Source organism: Sceloporus undulatus, chromosome 3 (assembly GCF_019175285.1).
Source record: "Sceloporus undulatus isolate JIND9_A2432 ecotype Alabama chromosome 3, SceUnd_v1.1, whole genome shotgun sequence".
Classification (NCBI taxonomy): domain Eukaryota; kingdom Metazoa; phylum Chordata; class Lepidosauria; order Squamata; family Phrynosomatidae; genus Sceloporus; species Sceloporus undulatus.
The window spans coordinates 104425746-104442740 of record NC_056524.1 but is presented as its reverse complement, the minus strand read 5'-3'; the positions used below and the strand labels follow the sequence as shown (position 1 = coordinate 104442740).

At 39.9% G+C, this 16995-nt stretch overlaps 1 protein-coding gene across 3 annotated transcripts in view; it reads left to right on the top strand.

Moving 5' to 3' along the window:
- Positions 1-16995, top strand: part of UXS1 (UDP-glucuronate decarboxylase 1) — a 55125-nt gene that overhangs the window by 24299 nt on the left and 13831 nt on the right. The window contains exons 5-8 of one of the 3 annotated variants that reach the window (XM_042457904.1): positions 3823-3883; positions 10098-10278; positions 13402-13506; positions 14755-14814. In XM_042457904.1, coding sequence (XP_042313838.1) covers positions 3823-3883; positions 10098-10278; positions 13402-13506; positions 14755-14814 — 407 coding nt within the window. Of the gene's footprint in view, positions 1-3822; positions 3884-10097; positions 10279-13401; positions 13507-14754; positions 14815-16995 lie in introns of those variants that run through there. The other 2 variants (XM_042457905.1, XM_042457906.1) reach the window with 2 other exon arrangements.

The window sequence follows — 16995 nt, the reverse complement described above, 5'->3', positions numbered from 1 at the left end:
CCTTCCCATTTGCTGAGCTGAGAGATGAAACACAAGAGCTTGGTATTCCTTTGAGGGGAAGCACCAAAGAGTCATCCAGAAATCCAAAAAGGCCAGAGATGGCACCACGGCAAAGAGAGTAGAGGGAATCAGTGTTTCTTTCAGATTCTCCCAGGAGGGACTAAAATCTCATCTTTCACTCTTCTAGAAGGGGATGGGTTTTTTTGTTTTGTTTTGTTTTTAAAGTAAGAGTTAAGGTGTAGTACTTACATTGGCCCGTGGATAAGTCAGTGCAAGTTTTTTGGATTGATTTTTTGACTAACATTTCTAGACTATGTATACACATGTGTCTGTAGCATACATAACAGTGCAGACATGTAAAAGTCTACTGAGAATTAAGTCTCATTGAGTTCAGTGGGACTCCCAGGTAAGTGTGAATAAGCATTGTAGTATAAAGAGTTTTCCCTTCAAAAATGGAACTTAAGATTGAACTAGCAGAGGTAACAAAGAGCCTATACAGACCGGCATTATACACCAGCATGGGGACATAGCATACACACGCTGGCTGCTCCATGCCGCTCCCACACCATGTGCATGGCGGGGGTGTTACTGTGCTCCACTGGCACCAAAGGAACACCTAAAAGCACTGCTGCTTTTTGTGGCTTCTTTTTGCACTGCCGAAAGGCCAGATCAGGGCCACAGCATTCAGTTGCTGTGGCCCCAATCCGGCGAGAAAAGGGGTGGCATGAAGCCACCCCTTAGGGGCAGTCTGTTGAGCCCCAAAGCTAGTAGATGAGAAGAAAATAAATCAGGTCTACCTCTTCAAGTTTACCTATGCAAATTTTAGTACAAAATACTGAGTCAGCATCAACATTTCATGTACAGTGATGTTCAGCAGCAATCGACATTTGACAGTATCTGACATGCAGCACCAGTCCATAATAAACTGTACTAATATGTAGTAGCATTTAGTAAATTTCAGACCAACTTCATTTATTTAGCCATCTTGAAGGGGGGTGTTTTAATTAAATCATGTTAGTACAAAAGCAATTCCTATATCTTAAAGCATATTTTTATTCTAAAATGTAAATCACATCACAAATCACAAATTTCACATCAAAATTCAAACTTAAATATTTATAACTTTACTAACTCCAGATCAGTGGTTCCAAACTTTGATTGTCTGGATGTTTTGATCCTCAGCTGCTAGAATTTCTGACTGAGATTTGTGGAAATTGAGGTCCAAAACACTTGGGTATAAAAATTTGAGAACCATTGCTCTAGACCAGCGGTTCCCAACCTTTTTGTCTCACTGAGGCCTTATTTCTATGGTGGAGCCCCTATGTCTTACAAGTTACTGACGTTTAGGAGTATATATAAGAATATATATATTCTTATTCTTTTATTTCATTCAATGTTTATTTCATTCATTTTCCTGGAGCAGCCGCAAAGCACTTGGGAAATGCATGCGGAGCCCTAAGGGCTCGTCAGAGCACAGGTTGGGAACCCCTGCTCTAGACTATACCAAAAATAACTTGTATTGTTTAATTCCTTTCAAAATATTTCTTCAACACAGAAGTAACAGTCTTTCCAAATGTCACTGTGACCTAGTTCAGTACTTAAAACAATTACCACTTATTTTTTCCTAGTGCTCTATATTTATATTCATAGTGGCCTATTATAGCATGTACTATTACAGGCTCTTGTCACATCTGGCAGCATTCCCTGTCAGCCAAAGCAGAACTTCTTCATCTATTTTCATCCCCTGAAATGAGATAAGAGTGACAGAAGCTACAGATTTGTTCACGGGATAAACAAAGACTTCTCTTGGTCTTTGGGCTGAAGCTCTCAAAACACACTATGCCACAGTCGTTCTGTTTTCTGGATTTCTAAAGGTTGGCTACTGTGTAATCAACGAAGTCAGTATCTTTGCCTGATTTTGACAGGCATGGCTTACAAACTATTGTCATGGATTCTAGACATCATGTTTTTTCTGCTAGAAAATGAAAGTTGGCATTTCAGCATGAAACAAGACCTCCAACAATTCCCCATCTTCTCCCTCCTTCCAATCTTTGATACATCAGGATCATTCTCATAATTGCAGGGTATTTTAACAGTTCTCTAACCAATAATATTTGTATCTGAAGTCAGCTCAAAATTCTTACCACCTTCCAATGTTAAAAGAACCATACAAAGTACTATCCAAAGGTAAAAGGGCCATTATACTTCCCTGGGGATTTAGACGTGGTACAGAGCACCAAAAAGAGGCACCTCCCCGGCACCTCTCTTTGCTGTTTAGTTTTTAAAAATGGCAAAGATTTACTTTCAAGTAAGACCATTTTTATTCCATTGGAATGGGCATCACATGGAACCAATTATTTTACTACTTCAAATTTCATTCATATAATTGGCTTGTTGTACCCAACACTAGATCCTTGCTTCCCATTCATGAACTGCATGTTAGTGCACATAACACCTTATCTCCCAAGTAGGGGCAGGTGAATTAACAGCTGTTGGAGAATTTATCATGAGCAAATGAATTGAGCTTCCTTACTTGTTGCTTTCAAACAAGTCAAATTAAGAAAAAACTTGTAAAAGAATCCAGGACCCCCATTTGGACAACATGATTCTGGTTCAAATTCTGGTTCTTTAGCCCCTCCTTCTAGTAGAAATAGCAAAACAAGAATGAAAGTGCTGTGTGTATCATCATGCAGTTTATGAATAATAAGGCAGGGCTTTCCAACATTGTGTTTTACCATTGTGGCCTGCAAATATGTGAAAGTGAAGGGAGCACTTAGAAAAGTTTTTTTAATACTCTAAAATATGTGTACATAGCTGTCAATTCTGACATAAAGAAAGGCATTGCAGAAAACTTTTCTGTTCTTTCCTCCATCTGCTGCCCCTGGCTATTTTATGCGTCTTTTGTGAATGTGGGATGGGCCTGGAGAATGGAGCAAGATACAGGAAATGTTCCTGCTGTGACCTTGCCTAAGTTTAACTTCCCTTAGGAACTTTGCTCCCACTCTTCTAGCAGCCAGCCTTCTCCTCTCCCTTGATGTGGAGGAGGTCTGCTCACCCCAGCCAGAGAAGCTGCCATGACTACAGCTGGAAGAGGCCATAAACATCCTTAGGCTATCTTAACATCTAAGTCAAAGGTGGAGAACCTTTGCCCTTCCAGTTCATGGACTGGAAGTAAACAGTAAACAACTTAGGCACTTTTAAAGGATGCCCATCTAACCTCTGTTTAAAGACCTCCCAAGAAGAATCCTCCACTTTTCAGGGTAGTCCAGCTCTTAGCTTAAAGAGCCTCTCCTCATATGTAGCTGGAATCAGATTTTTTAAAAAAATACAGCTTTAGCATAATTCCTTACCACTAGTTATGCTGATTAGGGTTGTGAGAGAGGAGGGTGAAGTTCAAAATAGCATGAGGGCAAAAGCCATAGCTCCCTGATATGGGCTATATGGACTGATACATAATGTATGTCATGTGTCAGTGCAACATTATGCAGAACTGAGCTAAATTATGCAGAGGTGAGAAAAGTGGCTTTTTTGATCTGCAGCTCAGAATACCCTGACTAGCATGATCAGTGGTCATGCAGAGCTGGGAGTCGTCCAAAAAGGGGGAATGTTTCCAAATTCTGTGGTTTTAGTAGTCTGTTGAGAGCTAAACAACAAAGTGAAAACTCATACTTATAATTTGTGCTTAGTTTTAGCAGTTGCTAGTATTCTCTTTTGAAATGTTTACAGTGTACCTTTCAGAGGTACACATATGTAGAAGTAGTAATTACTAGCCTCAATAAAGTTTAACATTGTTTGTGGTTCCATTTTTGCAATGTTTCATAGTTTTACTCAGAAGTATCCACCAGTGAAGTTCCTATCCGAAAAGGATCGTAAAAGAATTTTGGTAAGTTAGTAACATGCTCAAAACTAATTGACTGTTCTAAATTTCTTCAGCGGGCTAATGCAAAGAAAGTACCCAAAACAGCCAATATGGGATTGGACAGACGGAAAAGCAAACTTCTTGTATTTATTTAAAATGTTTAGCTCCTTTTTAAATTGCAGATTCCCCTGAAGTTTATCGTTTAATTTGTTATGCACAGATGGACTCATTAAGGAGTGCTCATTGTTGATTCTAAGGAGAGGAAATGGTCTGATCATCCAGACCATCCAAGTGGGTGTAGATTGACCAGAATGGATGCTCCTTAGAGCCCCATTAAAATTGACACTTGAAAGCTCAAAAGGGAAAGTAAGATCTAGTAAATAAAGATAATAATGAGAATAGACATCTAACCATTAGAAAGGTATGCGTGTTCTCTATTATGCAAAGACTGTAAAGCAGCATTCTCAGTTGAATCGAGCATCTCACAATATGGTGCAGTATGGGTTTTTTTGTCTCACTTATTTCAGCACTTTGTTTTACGCTTCCTGTAGTGGGGATGAACTTTGTAGTAGGAAGCCTTTTGGGAGTAGCAGTTGCTAAAAATCACGGAACATATTTCCAGGACATACCACAGATTGTGTCCAATAGCTTACCATATATACTCGACTATAAGTAAAAAAAATTATGCCCCAAAATGGACTCCAAAATCATGGGTAGACGTATAGATGGGGCAATGAGTTTATGCTTATAAATTTCCTGAAATAATAAGTGCCCACCTTCTTCTGTAGCTCTGTTTGAAGCCCCGGTGCGCGCTCTCCTCCTCTCTTCCTGTGTGTGTGTGTGTGTGCGTGTCTTTGTTTTCCCTCTAAGCCTTCCCGTGCAGCCAGAGCTAACAAGCTGCTGCTGAGTCAAAGGACACAAACACATTGTATGCCTTGGCTTGTCCCCCCGTTTTGCCTGGAAATCCTGGGGTTGAAAGGCAAAGAGAGAGAAAGGTCTGTCCTCCTTTTTTGCAAGCTATGAGCCTTGGGAGTCCTGGGATGAAAGGCAGAGGAAGAGTGTGGTCTGTCCTCCTTTTTTGTAAGGGGAAGTGTGTGCGCGCTAAGGTTTGTTTCCCCTTTTTCATGCCAAGACTGATGCTTGGGAGATGTCCAGAGAGGGAGATATAGGGAGGGAAGTGAAGCTTTGTTTCCCCCTTTAGATCTTTTGTAACATCCTCCAGTGTTTGACCCTTGACTTATCCATGGGTCATATCAAAATCCACGATTTTGAATCCAAAAACTGCCCTCGACTTATACAGGAGGTCGACTTATACATGAGTATATACGGTAGGTGTTTCTTAAATGGCTTAGACATACTTAGGATTGCTAATAGATGTGACAGCTAAACGTCCTTTACCTGCATGGAGTTCCTCTAGATTTTGACTGATAAGAATATATCTATACTACACAGTTACAGTAGTTTGATACCACCTTTAACTCTCATGGCTTCCTTCCACAAAATCCTGGGATTTGTAGTTTTATGAGTGACTTAGAATTTTCTGCTAGACAGCTGCAGTGCATGATTCTGAACTACAGCATTCTACAGGGAATTGTAAGAGTCTCATCAAACTAGAAAGCCCAAGATGCCATAGAATGAAAACACAGTAGGTAAAGTATTATTAAATGGCTATAACTGTGTAGTATGGATGCTTTCAAATTTCCTTGCATCCTGCATTTAAAATATTCTGGTCTGAGTCATTTTGTTAGTCCCAACTACAATATACTTATTAAATCAGTGCAGTTTATCTATCCATTGACTCACCATCCAACAATAAATTCAGTGTGTCTACTGTAGTTGGAACTGATTAGTATGATTCTCACTGTAGTCTCCTAGAGTAATTGCCAGTCCTACTTTTCCCCTGCAATGTTCAGATCAATATAAAGTTCCAGTTATGCCAGAGACTGAAGGCATGTGATGCTGTTAAAGCTAGGAGTATACTGAATGAATGAATCCATGTGCGGGTCTGAGAAGGTGAAGGGAATTCATATAATCAGTGTTCTGTTCAGATATGCCATCCCCAGAAGATTAAATTTACTAGGAAGTGTGTATGCATCAGTCCAGTAACTGAGCTTTCTTCATTACTTGTATTAATCCTTGACAGACAGTCAGACATGTCTAAAATATCTGTCAAAATGATTGGCTTATATAACAGAACTGTTAGACACGAGTAACACATCTGCATTTTCTGTTGACTGGTCTTCTCCCAAGGACAAAACAGTTTGTTTATGATACAAGTTTTAGTAAGCAGCTGCCTACTGAGTATTTTGACTTTCTGTCAGCCTTCCCCAACACAAGCCTTTCTGATGCACTGGACTACAACCCCCATCATTCCCCAACTATTACATTGATGCTGGATGAGGATGATTGGACATATATTCTGATACATCTAGAGGATGGGCTACTTTATACATCCAGTGCCTACTAATTAGGACACCTCTTGCACAGTTACTTCAATTTTCATAAATTTTATTTGGTTTATCAGTTTGTGTATGTTATAAATATACAGTTGGCGGCCTGGTTTATCCACAGATTCAACCGTCTATGGTTTGAAAATCCCACCCCGATAAAAATCACCTCTTAACCCTCTCTTCTCCAGGCTAAACATCCCCAGCTCCCTGAGTCGTTCCTCATAGGGCAAGGTTTCCAGACCTTTCACCATTTTAGTCGCCCTCCTCTGGACACGCTCCAGTTTCTCAATGTCCTTTTTGAATTGTGGTGCCCAGAACTGGACACAATATTCCAGGTGGGGCCTGACCAGAGCAGAATACAGTGGCACTATTACTTCTCTTGATCTAGACACTATGCTTTTATTGATGCAGCCTAAAATTGCATTGGCCTTTTTAGCTGCTGCATCGCACTGTTCACTCATGTTAAACTTATCGTCTACTTGGACTCCTAGATCCCTTTCACATGTACTTTCATTCAGCAATGTGTCCCCCATCCTATATCTGTGCATTTCATTTTTCTGCCCTAAGTGCAGTACCTTACATTTCTCTGTGTTGAATTTCATTTTGTTAGCTTTGGCCCAGCTTTCTAGTCTATTCAGATCATTTTGAATGTTGATCCTGTCCTCTGGAGTATTAGCTATTCCTCCTAATTTGGTGTCATCTGCAAATTTGATAAGTATGCTCCCAATTCTGTCATCCAGGTCATTGATAAAGATGTTGAATAACACTGGGCCCAGGACAGAGCCCTGTGGGACCCCACTGATCACTTCTCTCCAGGCTGAAAAAGAGCCATTGTTGAGCACCCTTTGGGTTCGGCTGGTCAACCAATTACAAATCCATGTAACAGTTACTTTGTCTAGCCCACATTTTACAAGCTTGTTTGCAAGAATGTCATGGGATGTCTGTGAGTAGAGTTGTGTTTGTGGCTTCTGCTACAACAATGACTGCTCTGCCATCTTCCTAGCTCTGAATGGCTTTTCAGGAAGTGCAAGGAACAATATGAAGGGATATATTCTGGTCATGCAATCTGCACCAACCAAGGTTGCATTTGCAATGCAGAAATAATGCAGTTTGACAACACTTTAACTGGCATGGGTCCAGCCTATGGAATTTTGGGATTTGTAGTTTGTAATGGCACCAGCACAGAAAAGACGTACTATCTCACAAAACTACATATCCCAGAAATCCAGCATTGCACCATGGCAGTTACAGTGGTGTCAAACTGCATTATTTCTGCAATGCAGATGTAGCCCCAGTTGCTTTACTGATAGAAGTGTTTCATAAAAAATCACACTTGCAAATTTAAAGAACTACCTTGTTATGATAGGGAGGACTCAGAATATCAAAGTCAGTGTGTATTCCTTTTGTTCTTGTAAAATTTATAGTGTAAATAAAATATTGTGGATGGGTCACAATGGACATTGTGAGAAAGCCTGATGTTGGGCAATCAATCAATCAGTTAATTTATATCACACCTTTTCCCAAAAAGTGGGATTTAAGGCAGAATGGGATGCAAGACTAGATGGGTCTTGAGGTTGATCCAGCAAAGTTACTTACAAGGAAATAATTGGAGAACAAGTAAAGCGATGGGGAAGGACGTGATGTAGTGACACGTGTATTGTAAAGCTGTTCAGGTATTAAAACTCTTCCAGCTTGGTTTGTTTTTATGTGTTACCTTCATTGTATGGGAACATTGTATTACTCCAGTAATACATGTATCAAGGAAACTATGCAGATGAGACCAAAACCAGAGTGCTAAGGGATGGGCAACATGTGGCTCTCTAGATATTCTCAGACAAGAACTAGAGGCCCTACCCATCCTAGCCAGTGGTGAGGGATGATGAGAGTTGCAGTCTGACAACTTTGTTGGGGGGGGGGGGGCTTCACAAAATATCTGGTCCCTGCTTGAGGGAATTGATTCCTGTTCTAAAGTAGCAGCACATAAAGTAACAGTGAGTGAAGTATACCTAGCCAGTGTTAGATATATAAAATCCAGCTTTCTAAGATTGCCCAAGTGGACAAATCAGGTTTTCCTAGTCCTTATGAGATGTCTGGATGTGCAAAATTGCTTATGTGCCACACTTGTACTGATTACTTTGTCAGACATCTGAATTAATTAGTGAGACTTAATAGAAAGTGAAATGTAAATTTAAAGTTGCTTAACCCGGCAAAGGCAAGGAGCAATAGTGCCTTATCCTCATCCCCTTTTTGTGTTCCACCTGAAGAGCAAATGCAATTTCCCCACTGTTATTACATAGGCATTACTAGTGTGTACATATTATTTACCAACTAAATGGCCACATTAGTTTATTGTTGAGGTTTTTTTACCTTTTCAGCAACTATAAGGAATTATTCAGAGTATCAGTAATCACTTGTAATCTCACAGCTTCTATTTAGATTGCTTTAGTTGAGTACTTAATTTGGGTGATTATCTAATTGACCCTTAGGATGTTGCTGTGTAAGACTGAAGCCCATTTGTTTTCTTCAGGAGTTCAATAGTGCTCAGTTATTTTCTACACACTTTGGTATGCTGTGTGAAATGAGAACTTCTAAACAAAGTGACTATGGGCCCTTGTATATCTATCTCAGTTACAAACTGAATGACCTCACTTATTGTCTGAATGCAGAGTTGATGAGAGAGACATTTAGGAAAAGTTTTCAAGCTAAGAAAAAGTACATGATTCAGAACATGTCTCTGTTTCACCACCACGTCCAAGCAAATGGTGAATTGGGAAGTATAAAACTTAATCTACATTGTCTTGAAATTTGTCATGGTATGAATACAGGTGTGACAAAATGAGTATGTGACACAGTCTTTTCTAGACTTTTCCACTTCAATATGCAAGTAACAATTTTCTGTTTGTGAGAGAAAGAGAGAGATGGAATACCCACCCCTAGAAAGGATCTTGGTACATGGACAAGTAGCATGTTAGAAAGATGGTTAAAATACAGGTTGTGTCTCCCTTATCTGAAATGCTTGGGATGTTTTCAATTTGGATTTTTCAGGATTTTTGAATATTTTCATATACTTAATAAGATTTCTTGGAGATGGGACCTAAGTCTGAACATGGAATTCTTTATACACATAGCCTGAATATAATTTTATAAATAATATTTAAATTATTTTAATTTTGTGCCTGCAGAAAGGTTGTGTACACTGGATCCATCAGATCCACGAGAAAGCAAAGGTGTTACTCTCTGAGCCACCCATGGAAATAGTTTTGCGTTTTGGATGATTTTGGATTTCAGAATTCTGGATAAGGAAAACTCAGCTTGTATGCTTTAATTTTTTAAAAAAATAAAAGAAGAGGTTTACACATGAGAGAAAGTCAAACACCTTATCAACAAGGTGTATGTATTTCGAATTATTCGTCTTGATGGAAAGCCTGTTTGGGATTACCTCCTAGTTTTAACTCTGGTGAACATGGTCAGGGAATCCTTATTTGGGCAGGCTGTTTTACTTAACAGAAGAGAGATACACAGCACATAATGAATTGTACTTACTTTTGAATCCTCCATACCAAATCTTGTGGTTACATGAAGCAAATTGGGATATGAATCAAATACATCTCTGAAGCTTATTTCATTTAAATAAAGGAAATGGCATTCTCCCCCCCCCCCTTCCTCTGTCAAGATGTAAACAGAATTCTGAAAACTGCTGTTTTCATTCATTTCATGTTTGTGGACTTTTTGTCTGGTGTTTTCTTTTAAAAGAGAAGAAAATTTATATGCAAACTGTCCTAATGCAGATAACTGGAGGAGCAGGGTTTGTGGGTTCTCATCTTACTGACAAACTAATGATGGATGGCCATGAAGTTACAGTTGTGGACAACTTCTTTACGGGCAGGAAAAGAAATGTGGAGCACTGGATTGGCCATGAGAACTTTGAACTGATTAATCATGATGTGGTAGAGCCCCTTTACATTGAAGGTGAGTAGCCTGAGGTGCACTGGTTGAGTTGTCTGTGCATGGGTGCTGATGAGCTGTTCCGTCTTCCCATAAAGAGCAACCTATGTATGACTGACAATCCAATTTTTTTCTAAAATGAATGGATGGAATAATGTAGCCCTCCAGATGTTATTGCACATCATCTAGTTCTCCAGATGTTGTTGGACCGACAGTCCTAGCCAGTATGGCCAATTGTGAAGAGTTCTGGGAATTTCAATCCAACAACATTTAGGGCTCTGCATGATTCCCACTTGTCCTGGCCAATCAGACTATGTCTAGGTATGTAGAAAGTACTGCAATCATCAGGCAGATACAGAAAGATACATTACTAGTGGGGAAGCATCTGGACTATGTCACGCTTTTGACAATATCTGGGACTCATTGAGGCAAAGAGATATTACCAATTTAGGATAGTATTTATTTGAAATTAGATTAATTAAAACTTTTCAACTTTTTCATGACACCAATTCAGAATTGAGCAGGGAAGGAGAAGATTCTTTCTCCCCCATTTTACATGCATCTTTAGAACACAGGATAATATTGTCTTTTTTCAATATGATATTGTCCTTTCTTAGTTCAGTAAAATCTTGTGGAGCTGTCCTAGAGTCCTTGGTTGTGCTTTTCACACTCCAAGAAGGCATTCCAGCATGCTGAAAAAGGGAGGAATGGGCTCAATGTCTGTAACACCCCAGCATTAAAGAAGAAGAATCTTGGCTTTGGGAGGACCTTTCTGTCTTTCACTTCAGTTCCTCACCCAGGCCCTATCACACTTTACATTTTTAAAACTGAAGTTACTGTTTTGATAAATGCTGCCTTCATGGCTGTGATCTTACAGCTACAGAATGTCATCATTACTATTTTAAATGTAATGGAAGAACACATTTAGATCAATGCAGGGATGGGAGGAGAACATTAGCTATGTTGCTGAAAATTTTAAATGTCATGTGTCTTCAAGTTGACTGTGTGACCTTATCCTGGGGTTTTCTTGATGAGATTTATTCCGAGGAAATTTTCCTTTGTCTTCCTTCAAGACTGTAAAAGTGTGACTTGCTTAAAGTCACTAAATGATTTGAACTCTTAGTCTCCCAGAGTATTAGTTCAGCTCACAAACCACTCCACTGTGCTGGCTCTCAGTGTTTTATAGACTAGAGTTAATATGTTTAATAATCCCTAACTCCAATTTAATAGGCTCCTTTGACATTTGTTGGACTGTGGGAGTGTCGCTTCACAGTAGGGATTTGCAAATAGCCTACAGCACCTCACTTACACAATCAAGAGCTCTTGGTTAAATAATACCAATGGGACATTATTAAATTGACAGCCTGTTTTTAATGCATGATTCCAGCCTTGGCTGGGTGTGAACTGTACTGTTTCTTGTTGTGGAGTATAATGAAAGGCAATTTGAGTGTGATTCCCATAACAGGAAGATAGTCACAGTTCAAAATGTCTATTGTGTTTGTAGTGAGAAGAAAACAATGTGGAAATCACTTGTCTGTAAAAGCGGACCCTTGGAGCTAGTTTGCCAGACTGGAGCAAATATTTTTTCTACAATTTTATATAAGGTTGCTTTGACATATTCCTTTAGAATCCATAAATATTTAGCCAACAAACTTTTTTAAAAGTCTAAAAGGAATGGGTAAGGAAGGTTTTGGAAGATTTTGTGTTTGCATCACATCAGTGTAAGACAGTGGGTATTTGTTTGGAGGAGGGGAAATTGAATCTTAAATCTGTTGTAAGTGGGGTGGGATTTGGAAAAAAAATGATTTCCTTTGCATAACGTGTGCTTTAAGAAATGAATATGTGTTTTCACAGACTTTCAACCATGATGTGTATAATACATTCTGTCCTTTGCTTGCATTTGCACTATTTTTATACTTCTTTGTTCATTCTCCTCCTATTTGTCCCACAGCAGGTATTGCCCCCTTGCTTCACTTCTGGTGTATACTCCAACTGACATAATTTGAAGTTTTAGCTACTTTGGTAGGACTAGGGTTGCCATTTGTCCCAGAAAACCTGAAAAATTCCAGATTGAAGGGACCAAAAATGTGCTGGCCAGCTGGGACGGTTGGAGTAGTAAATCCTTGATTTCTCCTTTGTTGCAGGCCACTGGGAAGGTTAAAATGTGGCAGTGGTGAAGAAGCAAATTAATAATGTACGTTCCAGATGCCCAGATATGTGGGACTGGAATATGGCAACCCTAGGTAGGACAGGCTTTGCAAAGGGAGATGACTCTGGGGTGCTGCAACTGCGAAAGAGGTTATATATAGCTCCAGGTCCTCATCTCAACTTTTGAGTCACAACTCTTCCTCTCTTTGCTTTCCAACCTTTCCTGCCTTTTGCTTTAAGAGTAGAGATGCTCATGGTGCTATGCTGATGCAGGGAGTGAAGGAGCTGTTTTCTATCATGTTGGGATTACTGTCGACCACATAGTCCTCCCATTGGCCTTGCTAAAGTACTTCTACCTCCTATTGTTACCCCCAAAGTGTATTTCCTGAGATATTTCTATCCTGTATACTAAATAGATGAAAAGAACTCACATTCTTTTCCTGCTTGCCTGATGATGAGAGAGATTGTCACAGATAAAATTTCTTTATTGCCTCTGGTTCAGTAATCTTCTACAGAGTGAGCTCAAATATCAACATATTGAATTATCAAGTGTTGAGAAGTCAAACTGTTGTTCTGTGTGCAAAGTGATCCATAGTTAATTGGAATGCTAGGTTGTCCTGCCCCCCCCCCAAAAGCTCTCTCATTTGGATTCTTGCAGAAAGCTATCCATAAACTGCTGTCCCCCAGAAGTACTGGTCTACAACTCTCATAATTTTCCAGCCAGCTACTCTGGTAGAAGCATTATTATATCTAATAATATGAATATTACCATCTTGGGAGAAGACAGTTCTAAGATTTTACTCTCCCACCGATCTTCTAGGGAATCTTGCTCATTCAAGTGCAAGCTGTGTTTTAGATATGCATGTGTCCTTAACCCTGCTTGCTGAAGTGCCAGGCTAGAAGAGTCACAGTTATTTTAGTTGAACTGTCAGTAATTCCTACAACTTTTTCATAACATGTAAGATTATTTTTGTTCTCTTTCTTGTTCCCCTTCCCTAGTGGACCAGATTTACCATCTAGCCTCTCCAGCATCCCCTCCAAATTATATGTATAATCCCATTAAGACACTAAAAACCAACACGATCGGGACACTGAACATGCTGGGTAAGTGTAAACTAAAATTAATGGTTCACTTTAATGGCCACTGAAATCAAATGGTGCAATCTTGGTGACTATGTAGACCTAAGTCTCAGTACCCTGGTTCTCAGTGTGCTTCACCACTGTATCTGAAAGAGCTTTTGTTACAAGGTGATTGTGTACTTTCAAGTTGTTTCCGACTTATGACAACCCTAAGGTGAACCTGTCCTGGGGTTTTCTTGGCAAGATTTGTTCAGTGGGGGGTTGCCCTTGCCTTCCTCTGAGGCAGAGAGTGTGTGACATGCCCATGGTCACCAGAGTTGTAGCCCGGTGCTCAAACCACTACACCACATCAAATTAGTATTTCTATTAAAACATAATTTCATAGAATCATAGAATTGGAAGAGACCCCAAGGGCCATCCAGTCCAATCCTCTGCCATGCAGAAATACGCAATCAAAGCAATTCAAAGATGGCCATCTAGCCCTTGTTTAAAAACCTCCAAAGAAGGACACTCCACCACACTCTGAGTACTTTTGAATATTAAAGCAAACAATTTTTGCAGCTTTTATAAATGCATGTAATCCTGGCTATTCCAGAGCAGATGTTTGCTCATCTGTAGTGAGTGAATGAGACAATTTTTGATGTATAGCATAAGTTCCAGTAAGTCATGGTGTCTTGAATGAGGATATTACTAAGGAGGTATAGTTGGTACTTTGAGAAGGTGAAGCAATATAAACCATATAAATTCCATCAGGATCTCCATATTATTGTTTCACTGCAAAAGCAAGAAAAGAACTAAAATAATAAAACCAGTACAATATATAGCCTACTAAAGTTTGTTCTGAAAAGGATCTAAGGTGCTCTAGGACTCTGGATATTTTGGGCAAGTTTGGACAGTTTCCAGAGGTCTGAAACTTTCTGGCCACAAGGACTTTCTGTAGGGCACCTTAGACCCCTGATGATGATGATGTTCCGCTTCTTCTTCAACATCACTAATAACAGCAAAAACAACATGGAAGTGGTTTCAGATCATTTCTGCTTCATTTTTTCATGTTTCAGATGCATGTTTTAAGTGTTTTTGGAGGGTTTGCTACTCTTGGAAGCCTCTTAGAAATGGCAGAAAAACAACTGGGTGGTGTATTTGAGGTCAAAGGGACATTTGTGGGGCTTTGGAGGGCTCTACAAAGACTACAACAATAGCTTGAAGGGGGGACCATGTGTACAACTGTTCCTTTTGCCACCTTCTAAAATGGAGTCTCCCTTTTGTTTTAAGGGTTAGCAAAACGTGTTGGAGCCCGGCTTTTACTAGCATCCACATCTGAAGTGTATGGAGGTAAGCCATGAACTTGGTTGGGAATGCTGTGAGTTGTGATCCCCTTGTTGAACAGAGAGTTTTCATCATTACACAGTACACGGTACACAGGTCTTCTTTTAATAGAAGAGTGACTAGCTATATATGCACTGTCACTCAGACATGGTTTCTTACCTTATAGTCTATGAATCTTGCTACATAGGCATTATTCAGAGATGTTCTTTCTCCCTTCCAAAAGACCAATTTCCATGAATGAATACAGGAGATGTTCATTGTTGAGACCACTTGACAGCCCCTTGTGATGACTTTGCAGGACACTTTGCAGACAAAAATTACTCAGATCTGCTCTGACTTGGATAATGTAGCTGAGACAGGCCCAGCAGATGTAATCTTGGTGCCTGCTTGTCCTGTATTATTAGATATGTTTCAATTTGTTCAACTGAGGATATGGACAGGACTCTTGGAGATGTGAGAGCTTCTGCATGTATACTGAATCATTGCCCTTCCTGGCTCCTTAAAGTAACAAGTGGGTAAAGGGAATGGTGAATGCCCTACTGTAGCAAGGGAGATTTCCATCCTGCCTAAAGAGGCTGTGGTGAGGCTGTTAGTTTAAAAAAAAAAAAGCTTTCCTGGATCCCACCATTCTGAATAACTATTTGGCCATAGTTATTAAGAGTAAGCACAAAGAGTTATGTCTACTGGAATTTTGTAAGTTCTTCGACATTGTTTTCATCCTTTAGATCCTTTGCTATATGCCCCTAAGTTTTACCCTCAACTTATCCACGGATCACATCAAAATCCATCATTTTGGCCCCCCTCGACTTTTACATGAGGTCAACTTATAGTATATACAGTAAATAGTTACTTCACTTCATTGCACATGAAGTGTTCCCTTTATCACAGTCCCAGGAGTGCTATGATGGTTTTTGTTGATTTTTGCACACTAATGATTTCCTTACATTGTGGGGGACACTGGTCACTGTACTATGGATTGGTAAGACTCATATGGATATGGTGCAAAGGAGGGCCTTCTCTGCTGTGTCTGCCTCTATGTGGAATGGTCTCCCCGTTGAAATTAGGCAGTCTCCATTCTAAGTGGTTTTGTTATTCTGATGCACCTATTTCCCAAGGAATTTCCTCTTCAGTTTTTTAATTATTAACTTGATTAGTAATTGTGTTTTTAACAATAGCTTTATGGATATTACTTTTATTGCTCTATCATTTTAGCTGTTGTTTTGTTCCAATTTTCTGTGAACAGCTTTGGGATTTTTAGGAATTAAATTCAGTATATGAATGTTGGGAAATAAATAAGAAAATAGGCCTGACTTGCCATGCACACGTGTAAACATAATGCTTTACCTTTTCTGCTTGAACTGGATGTTCCTATTGTGTTGCCTTCAGTAGTCACTGAGTCAGTTCTAATGTCCATGATCTTTGACGTGGGTTGTTAGAAATCCTTCAAAGCGGACAGAACACTTGACCTGTATAAAGTATTTTATGACATTAAGGGGGTGTTCTCACTTGCTTATACTCCGTGTTACAAATCGAATCCAAGGTACATCGTTCCTATTAGAAACCGAATTAAATCTAGAACAGTTCTAGAGCAACCCGCAATCGTCCCCACTAGAAATCGAATTGTACAGCGGTTTATACATTTGATTCGTGTTTTCGTCATTTAACGCGGGTTAAAAAAATAGAAGGGTCGAACCTACATTTTTCCCTTGAATTGGGATAGGAACCGGAGCATTTAAATAGGAACGACAGCCTTTGAAATCGGGTTAGCTGGATGGGAGGAGCGGAGTGCGATGGGGCTGGCCTTGGGGGAGTTGCCCTTTCTGTCCTCATCCGTCATGGCTGTCCCCATTTTTGCTTCCCTCACCCCTTTGTCCGCTGTGGTCTTTCAATAAGAGATAAGGATTTTTTTTATTTTATTTTAATGGTTTACAGGCGCTTAATCTCTTCAGCGCTTTAAGCGCCTGAAGTCCTGGCTGCTCAAGCGCCTGCATCTGCAAAGGACTACAAGGCTTCCCCCGGTGGATTGCAACCTCCCCTCTGTGTGGGGAGAGCCCATTTCTAACGGAGGAGAGGCAGGAAGGGAAGACTCCTCTCGAAGAGGCATTCCCTGCCCGCTTGGGCTCTGATCTCACCCAGGCAGGGAAGGGAAGGCTCCTCGCGAGGAGGCATCTGATCTCGCCCAGGCAA